Raw genomic sequence first — 13,406 nt, 5'->3', positions numbered from 1 at the left:
TAGCATGTGATGCCTAGAGTGTAACATTGTTTGTGAGGTTATGTGTGAATGCAAGTGACGCTTGCGTGTACGTGGTCACAGTTATTAGCACAGGTCGTCATGGTAAATAAGAACATATTAAAGGACTATGCTCGTTTTTGACAACCTGGACCTTATTTACGACATATTATAAGAAGTTTGACTCACCCAGATCACTTTTGTGTTGTTCGGAGGCCTGTAGAAGAAATTTAAAATCCAGCGCGAGCCAGTATATCCATGTAATGGCGGCGCACGGGGCAAAGGGAATGCAGCTTCTCAAAATCCATTTTCGGCCGCTAAACGGTTGTTTTCATCAATCACATTGCATGAATCGACAGTTGATATTCCTCTACGCGAGCCATTCTTTCGGTTTTCAAATACGTGGTCTGTAGCCACTGTAATATGATCTTAACACTGGCTATGCTCCCTCACATTCTCTGCGCTACGATCGGATTGTTGCTGACGAATGACGACGACAATATTCTCGGCACCAACTACGATCGTAGCGCAGAGAATGTGAGCCGGAGAATAGCAGGCTGCGCGCTGGCCTGTGCGCATGCGTGCTGGAGCAAGTGGGGGAGAGGCTTGTAAAGATCATATTACAGTGGCTACAGACCACGTATTTGAAAACCGAAAGAATGGCTCGCGTAGAGGAATATCAACTGTCGATTCATGCAATGTGATTGATGAAAACAACCGTTTAGCGGCCGAAAATGGATTTTGAGAAGCTGCATTCCCTATGCCCCGTGCGCCGCCATTACATGGATATACTGGCTCGCGCTGGATTTTAAATTTCTTCTACAGGCCTCCGAACAACACAAAAGTGATCTGGGTGAGTCAAACTTCTTATAATATGTCGTAAATAAGGTCCAGGTTGTCAAAAACGAGCATAGTCCTTTAAGTAAGAGTAAGTAGCTTTGAGAACCAGTGGTTCTCCAGCCTAATGGCTCTAGTATCTTATGGTTCCTTAGCGTGAGGCAGCTTGATGTACAGTGCTGTCAAGAACACCCCCTGGACATGACGCTAGTATGTCGCAGGGACTTACCCCCAATCCAACCCTTGATGCTGAGTGCCAGGCAGGAGGCATTGGATACCATTTTTATAGTCTTTGGTATGACTCGGCCGGGGATCGAACCCCCAACCCCCCCGATCTCAGGGTGGAGACTCTAACCACAAGGCTGCTGGCTGACCGGTCAGTCGTTAATAATAACACCTCTTCCCTCTACAGACAAGAGGCTGGTCCAGTACACCACCTGCCCCCTGCTGTCCTTCCTGGACGGCTGCACCCCCCTGTCCTCCGAGGCCGACCTCTCCTCCGCCTCCCACATGGAGGGGCTGGAGGCGTCGGACAGCCTTCTGACCCGGCCCCGCACCCCGCCCTCCTCCTCTGTGGGGGAGCAGCCGCCCGCCGACCTGCTGGGGCCCGGCCCGGACGCGGTGAGGACGCCCCGCAGCTCGCTGATCCGCCTGGAGCCGCTGACGGAGGCGGAGGCCAGCGAGGCCACCCTGTTCTACCTGTGCGACGCGGCGCCGATCTCCCCCGAGGGCAGCGGGCAGCTCCAGGTCTAGCCGGCCGGGGAGCCTCGGGTTCCGGGGCGGTTCTGGGGTCCGGAGGTAGGGGCTGGTTTGCCATCCTTGGGTGAAGCCTGGGCCAGGATTGAGAAACCCTTCCTATAGAGATTCTCCATGGACATGTTTGCAGGTACAAGACGAGGCTTGATGTCTGTCTGGGAAAGCAGCCCCTGAGGTCGGAGATCGGACCGGCGGGGGTTCGAAGAGGACAAGGAGAGAAATGGACTGAACTTTTGTATATACTCATCAAAACAATCTATTTATTGTTTGCTTTTATCTTGGGGTAAATAACCTAGATTTACATTTCATTTGCGTTCACACACACACAGAAAAACATTCCATCTTTGTCAGTTAATGGGTTCACTGACATCACAATTGAGGTGTTTGTGCAGCTTCAAGGCAGACATTTTTTTATTTTGTTTTTCCACCCATTTTGGTAGCGAATTACACCTGACCTATTGTCCAACTGTCCCTTGTTACTGTGGAGGAATTTGTCGCGTAACCCCATGGTCAGCGTCTGATACAACTGTACCCACTTCATACTATGACTGACCCACGTTTCGTTGCCCCGACTGGTTTTAGGTCTGTCAAATTGCCCGGAGGCATTTTGGTCAAACCATTGATAACGGCCCTTGGAAATAAACGCAGGATTTCCAGGCCCGTTTCATTTGCATTGCTTCAGGCGCTCGGTGAGCAATTTTCATCGCAATGAAATGGCGGCCATCTTTCAATGCCGCATCCATTCGGTTTCACACATCCGTGATTAGACCGCTACACCACCGCACCCCTTAAAAAACAGTTCTTTCTGCCTTGAAGCTGCGTGCACACGTCTGTTGGGACATGGTCAGCAAACTTTTATATACCACCACTGCTTCACAAACAGCTATTGTACTCAACTATTACTCTACAAACGTACTGGTGTAAAACAGAGCCACTCCTACTAGATGTTGTTGATTGTTTTATGTTACAGTATCTCATCTGACAAGGGAAAAATATGCTTTTAAATAAATTTAATTTAAAAAAAACTGTCAGTTTTGTGTTCTGGAGGAAGTTTCACTTGCATTCTGTCATTGTTCCAAGCTTGGCAGTAAAATAAATGGGAATTTCAAAAGTGTTACATCCTCTATCAAATGGTGGGGCGGTGGTCTGGTATCATGTTGAAGCAATAATTCAATGAAGTATGATGAGAATATGAATAAGATAACAGCACACTGTTCTTTACATGTTTATTACAGGTGGGTTACAATGCACTTACATGTTAAAAGGCAGACTCTCAGGGTAGAAGCAGGGCTGTGACATTTCTCTGCAGTCAGCACATCTGAAAGTCTGCTAGAAACACTGAATACATGTCTATGTTAAGCTCAAGCATCTACAAAATAACTTATCCACTGTCTGAACATCAGTATTTTTACGATTAGAAGATAAAACTCCAGTGCAAATCATAAAACACACAACTTGAGGGTGTGAAAGTAAGTGACCTATCTTCACGGCTGAGATGTGCAAGTTGCAAAAAGGGGAAAAGGGAAGCATCGGGTTTCGATTTAAAGAGAAAGCTCTTCGCAGGAAAGCACAGCAAAGCCAAGATACAGGATGGTAGATATCACTATATCATGCAAACGCTACATCACATCATGCCCTAGTTGTGAACTAAATTGATATCTAGCGCATGTCTGAAATCCTGAACTTCACAGCTAAATGCTATCTTCACACGTAACTGAAAGCTAAGCAGGTCATTGGAGGAAATCATAAGCAAAGTTTTTTTAATACATCCATGGTTCTTCCTGAATATCTTTACTCACAAGTCCCAGTTAAAGAGGAAGACTTAACGATCCCCTATTACGACCCCTTTTCAACAAGTTATTACAGGTCTCTGTGGTCCCTAAAACATGCCCATTTTTTGATTAAGACATTAATAACATCCCTCTATACCCCTCTGTTACGGGACGTTTGTGCCTGTAGCTTTAAACACAAATTAGCTGCTGCTCCACACCCCTGAATAGCTTGTTGAATCACATCTCCTGAATTTGGCTGCCCACAAAAAAAATGTGTTAGTAGGCCCAACAGAGACCCATGCGTATGTGCACAAGCACTGAAAAAGCCAGTTTTTCCATAATAGGGGACCTTTAAGTCACCTCCCCAATCTGCCCACCGACCTTCCTGAACCCCGAACCTCACCTTTGCAAACACATCTCCAGCACAACTCAATCAAAAACACCCATGTCGTCAAACCCAGAGCATGCGGTTTGTTTATAAAATGATAATACGAACGAAGGTGGCGCGTGCCACCTAAGGGGAATGCACATACAGTATTTACAACGGTTCACCACACGTGGGGCTGAGTATTCACAATGGCTAGGAATCAGTAAGTACACAGAAGAGGAACGGGCCGGCTGAGGGAGGATTCCACAACGTTGCAGAAAGACAAACGTGATATTATTTTGATTTGATTCAACCTTTATTTCTATTCTAGAGAGCTGGATTGATTGACTCCCCATTTTATTTCCCCCCACACTGGTCTATATTGGTCTCTCTTATCCGTGATGTTCTGCAACGTTCCGCCTCCCCGAGCGAGCCCCGGTCATAGCGTGAACAGAGAATGGGTGAACGTCGGGCGAACGCTGCGCGAAGGCTCAGTCGAAGTCCCGGTTGACGAGGACCAGCGGCGCGACCAGGGTCCACACGTAGAGGGCGATGCAGATCCAGCTGGAGGAGACCTTCACCCACACCGACGGCCACTTGCTGGTCATCGTCTGGAAGCTGGAGTCGGGGCTGGAGAAAAAAAAAAAGAAGAAAATGCACGGGACACGACGTGAACTCAGGCGGGAGACGCTCTAGACGGGAAGAACCGTGTTCTAAAACCACAGAGAGCTACGGTGGGGCACCGGCTAGACCGGACAGAGGCTGGCAGAGACACACACCTGTCCCAGAGACCCCCCCTGTCCCAGAGACACCTGTACCAGAGACACCCCCTGTACCAGAGACCCCCCCTGTACCAGAGACCCCCCCTGTCCCAGAGACACCCACCTGTCCCAGAGACGCCCACCTGTCCCAGAGACGCCCACCTGTCCCAGAGACGCCCACCTGTCCCAGAGACGCCCACCTGTCCCAGAGACCCCCCCTGTACCAGAGACCCCCCCTGTACCAGAGACCCCCCCTGTCCCAGAGACGCCCCCCTGTCCCAGATACCCCCCCCTGTCCCAGATACCCCCCCCGTGTACCAGATACCCCCCCTGTACCAGAGACCCCACCTGTCCCAGAGACGCCCCCCTGTCCCAGATACCCCCCCCGTGTACCAGATACCCCCCCTGTACCAGATACCCCCCCGTGTACCAGATACCCCCCCTGTACCAGATACCCCCCCTGTACCAGATACCCCCCCTGTACCAGATACCCCCCCTGTACCAGAGACGCCCACCTGTCCCAGAGACCCCCCCTGTCCCAGAGACCCCCCCTGTACCAGAGACCCCCCGTCCCAGAGACGCCCACCTGTACCAGAGACCCCCCCTGTACCAGAGACCCCCCCCTGTACCAGAGACCCCCCCTGTCCCAGAGACACCCACCTGTCCCAGAGACCCCCCCTGTACCAGAGACCCCCCCCTGTACCAGAGACCCCCCCCTGTACCAGAGACCCCCCCTGTACCAGAGACACCCACCTGTACCAGAGACACCCCCTGTACCAGAGACCCCCCTGTCCCAGAGACGCCCACCTGTCCCAGAGACCCCCCCTGTCCCAGAGACGCCCACCTGTCCCAGAGACGCCCACCTGTCCCAGAGACGCCCACCTGTCCCAGAGACGCCCACCTGTACCAGAGACCCCCCCTGTACCAGAGACACCTGTCCCAGAGACCCCCCCTGTCCCAGAGACCCCACCTGTCCCAGAGACCCCCCCTGTACCAGAGACACCCACCTGTACCAGTTGGTAAGGGTCATCATGATGTAAAGGGAGGCCAGGAACAGCATGAAGTGGAAGAAGGAGTAGCTGTAGGTCACGCCGTCCTTCTCGTTGTCCACGGCGCGCTTCTGGCCGTCGCCCTCGTCGAAGCTCTCCGGGCGCAGCCCGTCCTCGATCAGGGCCGACTCGTCGCTGTTCAGCGTCAGCTTGCTCACCTGGGCGTTGGACGAGTTACGGATGCTGGAGGAGGAGGAGGAGGAGGGGACATTTATGTATGTATTTTATTTCATCTTTATTTTACCAGGGGAGCCCAAAGTCTCGTTTTCAATGATGCCCTGGTAGCAGAACAAAGCATACAGTATATAAAACATTGAATATCATGTTAGTAAGTGTATGTGTGTGTGTGTGTGTATGTGCGTGTGTCTGTATATGTGCATGAGAGAGTGTTTGTGAGTTCTCAAGTGTGTATGAGAGAGTGTGAGCTGGTTGTGTGTGTGTGTGTGTGTGTTTACAGTGGCTGGGGGTTAGGAGTGGCTTCGGATGGCGACGCGGTCACATCAGCTCTTCTTACCTGGAGTAGAGAACACACATCAGGAAGAGGACCAATCCCACAATGCTCTGGGCGTCCCACCACTGCACCACGTGGTCCTGGCCGGCCGGGCTGGTGCTGTTCAGACCGATAATACCCAGCAGGCTCGGGTTACACTTCTTGTCTGCGAGGGACAAAAAAAGGACGCAAACAGGAAGTCATGAGGTTGTCGAGATCGTACAGGAAATCATCTGAGTGTTGAGAACGTACAGGAAGTTGTTCAAGTGTTATTTTTAGCAGTTAACACAACGTGTTTGCATATGTGTCCCTATAAAAAGAAACCATAAACGAATGAAGTGATAAGCGTCTCACCGGGCTCGTTGGTCATGGCGGACCAGGTGAGGTACATGGTGTAGAGGGTGACCAGGGAGGACTGCAGCAGCCCAGACCGGGGCTGGGACTCCTACAGGGGGGCAGGCAGACGGGACCAGGGCCATTTGGTAAATGGACTACACTTATACAGCGCTAAACACTGGGCTCTCATTCACACATTCACACACCAGTGTTGGCAGCTGCCGTGCAAGGTGCTAGCCTGCTCGTTGGGAGCAATTTGGGGCTCAGTGTCTTTGCACAAGGATAACAGCACAGCGTGAGGTCGCCACTAAAGTCCTGTGTCCCGGCATAGCAGGGGTGACCAGGGACCACACAGCACCACTTTTCAATTAAGCGTTCTAACTTTCACATTGAATTCATGGTTTAACCCCCCCCCCATTAAAAATGTGTATTGACTGTTTCATCTTTGAGTTTGTTTGTTTGTTTGTTTACCTGGATCTGCGGCAGGATGGACAGGACGGAGGCGCCGACGCACAGCAGCATGTTGACGCTGATGAAGGCCTTGTTCTCGGTGCAGCCGTCGGCGTGGGTGTAGTACACGTAGAACGCCACCAGGGACGCCAGGGACAGCAGGTAGTTCAGCGCCGTGGCGGACAGCAGGGCTGGGGAGGGAGAGGGGGGGGTGTTGATGGTGAGAGATAAGCGCTAGAACTCTCCGGAATACCCGGGCAGCTATTTCCTCCGCGGGCGGAGATTAGATGAGGAAACGGCAGCAGCTCTCGGGCCCTGTAGCTGACGCAGCTTGTGGTTGCTGATGCCCTATCGCGGGGTACTCCGGTGAACTCGGCCTCCGTTGAGCCTACGCTGACAGCGAGCTGGGGTGAGAGTAGGGTAGGGTGTAGTCTCGCATAGCCAGAGGGTGGGGCCAGCGCTGGAGCCAGCGCTGGAGAAAGGTCTGGCTGGACTATTACCATTCGGGGATAGGGAGGGGGGGGGGCTGTGTTTCTTTAAACCAATCACGCTCGTCTTCGGCGAAGCCGTTGCTAGGCTGTTGTCGTTTCACGCCGACTGAATCTGACTGGGCGGACGGCAGTTTTCGCCGCCACTGATTGGGCGGTAATAAACGAATGACGAGGCGTATCCCCAAAACCTACATCCGTTGAGTCAGACTAGGTAGGGTAGGACGTCACCACTGCAGTCTACTGGTCTATTACTGTAAACCACCACCACCTCAAGGGGAAGTGGGTTAGTCTGTTACCGTACCTGCGTACCAGCAGCGAGAGTTTCCCTCCTCCATCTTCTCCACCCAGGCCTCGTTCCAGGAGTGGGCGAAGTCGATCAGCAGGACCAGCTGGATCAGGATGAAGCAGAAGGCTCCGGCCATGCCCACGTAGAACCACACTGGGGGGTCCGAAACAAGTGCATCTTGGTTAAGAGTTGCATTCTAAGGCTTTCTAAAGCTATAAGCTCCGGCCACGCCCACATAGAACCACACTGGGGGATCCGAAAGTGCAACTCAAATCATTTCACTGACCCTTTCAATTGCCTTGTCTAGCCTTTGAAAATGTTGAAATGTGTCTACTCGCCTACTGCAGACAGGGCTTGAATTTAACCTTTTTACATCGTAGCACCTAACCTTTTTACTTCGCAGCACTTTTTGAAGTTGGGAGCACCAGCAAAAATTTAGGAACACCCATCAAAATGTAAGGAGCACCAACCATTGGCCTATTTGTAATAGATTTGTTGTATAGCTAGGCATGGGGCAGTATGAGATTTTGACAGTATGGCAACTAAAATGTATTATTGTGTGTGTGTATGTGTGCGTGTGTTCGCGCATACACTTTTTTTTTTAACCATTCACAAAATAAAGCCTGTTTCATTTTTAAATAACAAACAGCTTAGAACATATGTGAGGGTACATCAAGGCACTGTGACTATAATGTAGGCTAGCGATTTTGTCAGTGAATACAGAAGAGACTCCACGTTCCCTCAGAGAAAGCCTCGTCTGTCTGATAACCTGATGCGCTAGATGCGTGTGAGAGGTCGAGAGCTTCGCCCCAGTCCAAACCCCGTGCCTCTGCAACCCTCCGAAATCGAGATATGGCCGTTTAGGCGTTCAAGCCGCGGAAAAAAGGTTGCACCAGAGCAATTATGTGCACTTGCACAAATGCTTCCAATTATATCTCGAGGTCGTACAGATTACGTTTCGGGAGCACGCTGACCGACGGTCACAATTTGGAGCCCTGGCAGATACTGGCTGTAAAACATGTCGCTGCTGGTCTTACCGGTAGTGAAGGGACCCTCGGGGATGAAGAACGCTCCGATGGAAATGGCCGCCGCTGCTGCAAACTTGAAGAACCAGAATCTGGAACACGGGAGAGACGAGGTGGTCAGAGACGACTAGCCTGGCGTCGCCAGCCTGATCTCGCGAGCTCACGTTCCATTTCACTCCGCAGATCAGACTGGATATCCAACCGTTCTAACTGAATCCACTCAGAACAGAAAATTGTTTGTGCCAATCACAACCGTTTAACTAATATGGGGCGGGTTTAATAAGATGACGGAACAGAGGAGATTGGTTGCAGGTCTATCCAATTGCGTCCAGAGGCATTTTGATCTACGCCCGTTGGTAACGCCCCTTGGGAATCGGAAAGCAATTGTGAATTTCCAGACTTTTTGAGAATTGGGTCTGGCGAAGCCGAGCCTAGAAACAACTAGACCCGAGAGCAAAAACCAAAACGAGGCGCCCGCTGTCACTGGTGTCCACAGCTGAGCAGAGTGCTCAGACCGTGTACAAGCACCGTTCAACCCTGTGCAAGCCCCCCCACATGTCACCTTTAATTCCCACCAAATCCCACAAATCTCTGTTCATTCCCACGGGAGGTTTGTGAATCCGTGTGAGTTTTGCGGGCCGTGTTCCGGCCGCCCCTCACCCGTTGTGCAGTGCCGCGCGGGGGTCCTGGCTGCTCTTCACCTTCACCATGAGGAGGGAGAAGAGGAGGAAGAACATGGCCATGCCGAAGCACACGCGGTACACCGCCTTGTACCCCACCAGGACGTCGCAGTTCATGTGACCTTCCACCCCGGGGATGGACGTCCCCGTCCCTCCCTCGCAGAACCCTGGGATCTGCAGGGAGGAAGGAACGCGCACATTTAGGTCTCCAAACATGGCCGAAAACGGGATGCGTTGAGATTTACAGACTATCTTTAATGCGCTTCATACATACTTGCTAGTTCTACACAGTGAAATCTTAAGTATAGCTCTTAATGGATGACTTCGGCATTAACAAGCAAATCCCACCTTGCTGCTACAGGCGCACCTTGTCTGTAGGTTGGCATGTAGAACTATGCCTGTATGTTGGCATGTAGAACTATGTCTGTATGTTGGCATGTAGAACTATGTCTGTATGTTGGCATGTAGAACTATGCCTGTATGTTAGCATGTAGAAATATGGCTGTATGTTAGCATGTAGAACTATGTCTGTAGGTTGGCATGTAGAACTATGTCTGTAGGTTAGCATGTAGAACTATGTCTGTATGTTGGCATGTAGAACTATGCCTGTATGTTAGCATGTAGAACTATGCCTGTATGTTAGCATGTAGAAATATGGCTGTATGTTAGCATGTAGAACTATGCCTGTATGTTGGCATGTAGAACTATGTCTGTAGGTTAGCATGTAGAACTATGTCTGTAGGTTAGCATGTAGAACTATGCCTGTATGTTGGCATGTAGAACTATGTCTGTAGGTTAGCATGTAGAACTATGTCTGTAGGTTAGCATGTAGAACTATGCCTGTATGTTGGCATGTAGAACTATGCCTGTATGTTGGCATGTAGAACTATGTCTGTAGGTTAGCATGTAGAAATATGGCTGTATGTTGGCATGTAGAACTATGCCTGTAGGTTGGCATGTAGAACTATGTCTGTAGGTTGGCATGTAGAACTATGGCTGTATGTTGGCATGTAGAACTATGTCTGTATGTTGGCATGTAGAACTATGCCTGTATGTTGGCATGTAGAACTATGTCTGTAGGTTGGCATGTAGAACTATGGCTGTATGTTGGCATGTAGAACTATGCCTGTAGGTTGGCATGTAGAATTATGCCTGTAGGTTGGCATGTAGAACTATGCCTGTATGTTGGCATGTAGAACTATGTCTGTAGGTTAGCATGTAGAACTATGCCTGTATGTTGGCATGTAGAACTATGTCTGTAGGTTGGCATGTAGAATTATGCCTGTAGGTTGGCATGTAGAACTATGCCTGTAGGTTGGCATGTAGAACTATGCCTGTATGTTGGCATGTAGAACTGTGTATTTAGGTTGCCGTGTATAACTATGTCTGTACTGTAGGTTGGCATGTAGAATTATGTCTGTAGGTTGGCATGTAGACTGTATGTAGAACATCATATGTAGGTTGGCATGTAGACTATGTCTGTACGTAGAACATCGTATGTAGGTTGGCAAGACTATGTCTGTACGTAGGTTGATGTCTGTACGTTGGCATGTAGAACTACCTTCTTGAGCTGCCCTTCCATGCCAGGCATGAGCATGATACAGGCGATCCCCACCCCAAGCAACATGAAGAACGCATAGATGAGCCTGGTCACGGTGGAGTTGTTGCCGCTGGGACAACACCTGCACAGCAGACAGGGGGCGGTGCCGCACAGGCAGGGGATCTGCAACATGGGGGGAAAAAACAAGTTTCATCACAAAGCAATCATCACAACATTGGGAGGTGGGGTGGGAGAGAAGTCTGTCTGACCATCTGATAGCATGAATAACAACCACCATGAACCAATAATGGCTTCACAGAAGCCCTGTAGTGAGAAGGAGAGGTAAACAGACTATAACTCAAGCCTCTGAGACAAGTTGTCTCTGATAAGCTTTTAGACCTGGAGGAGGGAGACCGGTCGAGGCTGTCTGTTCAATACGGCTCTAGAACTTGGCATAACGACACGGATGTAACTGGAAAATGCTTGGCCTAGTTCAGACGACAGGCCCAAATCCCTGCTAAGAACACAGCAAATCTGTGGCCATCTTAACTGGGCTTCATGCGGGTGTCCTGCGTCATCGAGAGCAAGGGAAACATAACCCACCGTGATGTCATCTTGGATGACGACTTTCAAGTCATTCAATAAAAGATAAACGTACAACTATGAGTCGAATCTAGCTTCATATATCCTATTCCATTAACCAAGAATGTGAAACATAATCTAACTCCATCATCGTGTTTTCGTGGCCCATATCTCGCAGGGTAACGTTACCAGGACCGGGGACAGGGTGACAACATCATGTGCTACAGTTATCTGACATCCGATCTTCTGTTTTGAAGGCAGGAGTGTTGCAATATCACTGGAAACACACAGCCCATCAGCTAAAGCTACCTAGCTAGATGGCATACGGGCCTATTAAAACGGATCAAGAACACCACATACTGTGATGTAAAGTGAACTAGCTTCGTGGTTTGTCACTTCAGAGTTGAGTTGAGCGAAAACAAGGTCAGTTAGCAGGGACGTGACCGTCAACCAGAGGCCCAACATAGCGTTTTCACGGAGCAGTCGGATTATGTAAATTATAGTCCAAATCTCGCCAGCTAATGTAAAACAAAACAATACAATTGTACACAAAGGCATAACAAAGCTAAACTTGTTGGTTTCATGTCACTCATGTGAGAGGCAAGGCGCCAGTAGGACTGAGCAGGGAGGGAACCACCCCATGTCTTTGTTGTTGTTGCGCAGAGCATCGCAGGAGCTCACGGCCTCATCTCTGAAGGTGGGTTAGCGGATCCGATGGAAGAAGAAATTCTTCAAAATCAACTATTCTATAATTGATTGACATTTAGTCGGTTGTTTCTGACAGATGAACATCGCTAAAGCTTACCCAACTCGCCATGGAGCACAATCCGAGAACGGCTCCCATGTTGTTTCGCTGAAATTCTTCTCCTCTCTGAGCTGATAAAGATGGATGCTGCCCGTCTGTTTACCACCCGTCCTACACTTCCGGTATAACTCCTAACTACGCCTACCCTATGACTCACTTCCTGTTTCATAATTTGCATGAGTCTAGCCTAGAATGTTTGTTAATGCTCTAAGTAATTAAAATTAGATTTAGGCCCTCAAATATGTGTGTGTGTGTGTGTGTGTGTGTGTGTGTGTGTGTGTGTGTGTGTGTGTGTGTGTGTGTGTGTGTGTGTGTGGAATAGCGTCGAATGATTCAGGGATAGAAAAATGGAGTGGAATATATTCTTCATGGGGCACAAAATTCCTGCCAACGCCCCTGTGTGTGTGTGTGTGTGTGTGTGTGTCTGTGTGTGTGTGTGTGTGTCTGTGTGTGTGTGTGTGTGTGTGTGTGTGTGTGTGTGTGTGTGTGTGTGTGTGTGTGTGTGTGCGTGCGCGTATATGCGTGTGTCCACTCACAGCTCTACAGGATCCATAACATCAGCCCAGTTAGATTAAGTTTTCTATCCTGATAATGAACCGTTTATGAAGCGAACAAAGTAGGCCAACCAAGCCCCCCCTCGCCCTTCCCCCTCAGGCCCTATCATTTCATTTAGAATTTGGATTAGACCTCGGCCACCTCAAATTCCTCTTCCACTAGCTCTATTAAGGCCTGGTTGGTCTCATCTTCCTCTGCTACAATCCATTCCAAAAAGGCTAGCTCCCTGACAACTCCTCCACAGATCTGAGGTGATTGGGCAAGGTGCTAGAACCTCTGGGCATAGCTCCCAGTGGTTTCCACCTTGTCACTGACACCTATCCAATCTCATTAGATCTATGAATGGGGGCGGGGGAGGGTGCATATAAGAGAAAATTACATTTCAGAATGGGAATGCAGCTCTCAGTGAAAAGCGACATATTTTCCATCACCTTGCCACGACACCACAAGGTCACCTGGGAAACCTGCACTATTTACAGACATGTCCAGGCATCGAAGGGACTACATGGAATCCATTTTCCCTCCACTGTGATGGAAATTAATATATCTGCCTGAGGGGGTCAGATGCTTTTATCTAATCTGCTGAAATGGATTTAGACAGTATTATGAGGAGAGAAAGGAAATAAT

General features: G+C 49.6%; 2 protein-coding genes across 2 annotated transcripts in view; one reads left to right on the top strand and one right to left on the bottom strand.

The window, feature by feature from the left end:
• Positions 1 to 2,561, top strand: part of hsf2 (heat shock transcription factor 2) — a gene marked incomplete at its 5' end in the record, with an annotated part of 10,595 nt that extends 8,034 nt beyond the window's left edge. Inside the window, 1 exon segment of the mRNA XM_084454178.1 lies at positions 1,247 to 2,561. Within this exon segment, the coding sequence (XP_084310304.1) occupies positions 1,247 to 1,587 (341 nt within the window). The 3' untranslated portion in view covers positions 1,588 to 2,561.
• Positions 2,562 to 2,820: 259 nt separating this feature from the next.
• Positions 2,821 to 12,331, bottom strand: serinc1 (serine incorporator 1). The gene is made up of 10 exons (XM_084453323.1): positions 12,225 to 12,331; positions 10,859 to 11,020; positions 9,278 to 9,471; positions 8,630 to 8,709; positions 7,608 to 7,745; positions 6,837 to 7,006; positions 6,384 to 6,474; positions 6,054 to 6,195; positions 5,498 to 5,722; positions 2,821 to 4,359 (listed from the first exon to the last, which is right to left on the bottom strand). Exons 1-10 carry the CDS (start codon positions 12,261 to 12,263, stop codon positions 4,221 to 4,223), a joined length of 1,380 nt encoding a protein of 459 aa, XP_084309449.1. The 5' UTR covers positions 12,264 to 12,331; the 3' UTR covers positions 2,821 to 4,220.
• Between the last annotated feature and the right edge of the window lie 1,075 nt (positions 12,332 to 13,406).

This window comes from Borostomias antarcticus (genome assembly GCF_949987555.1).
Source record: "Borostomias antarcticus genome assembly, chromosome: 19".
Classification (NCBI taxonomy): Eukaryota; Metazoa; Chordata; class Actinopteri; order Stomiiformes; family Stomiidae; genus Borostomias; species Borostomias antarcticus.
Note: the sequence above shows the minus strand (reverse complement) of the source record. Positions and strands in the feature narration are given on the sequence as shown.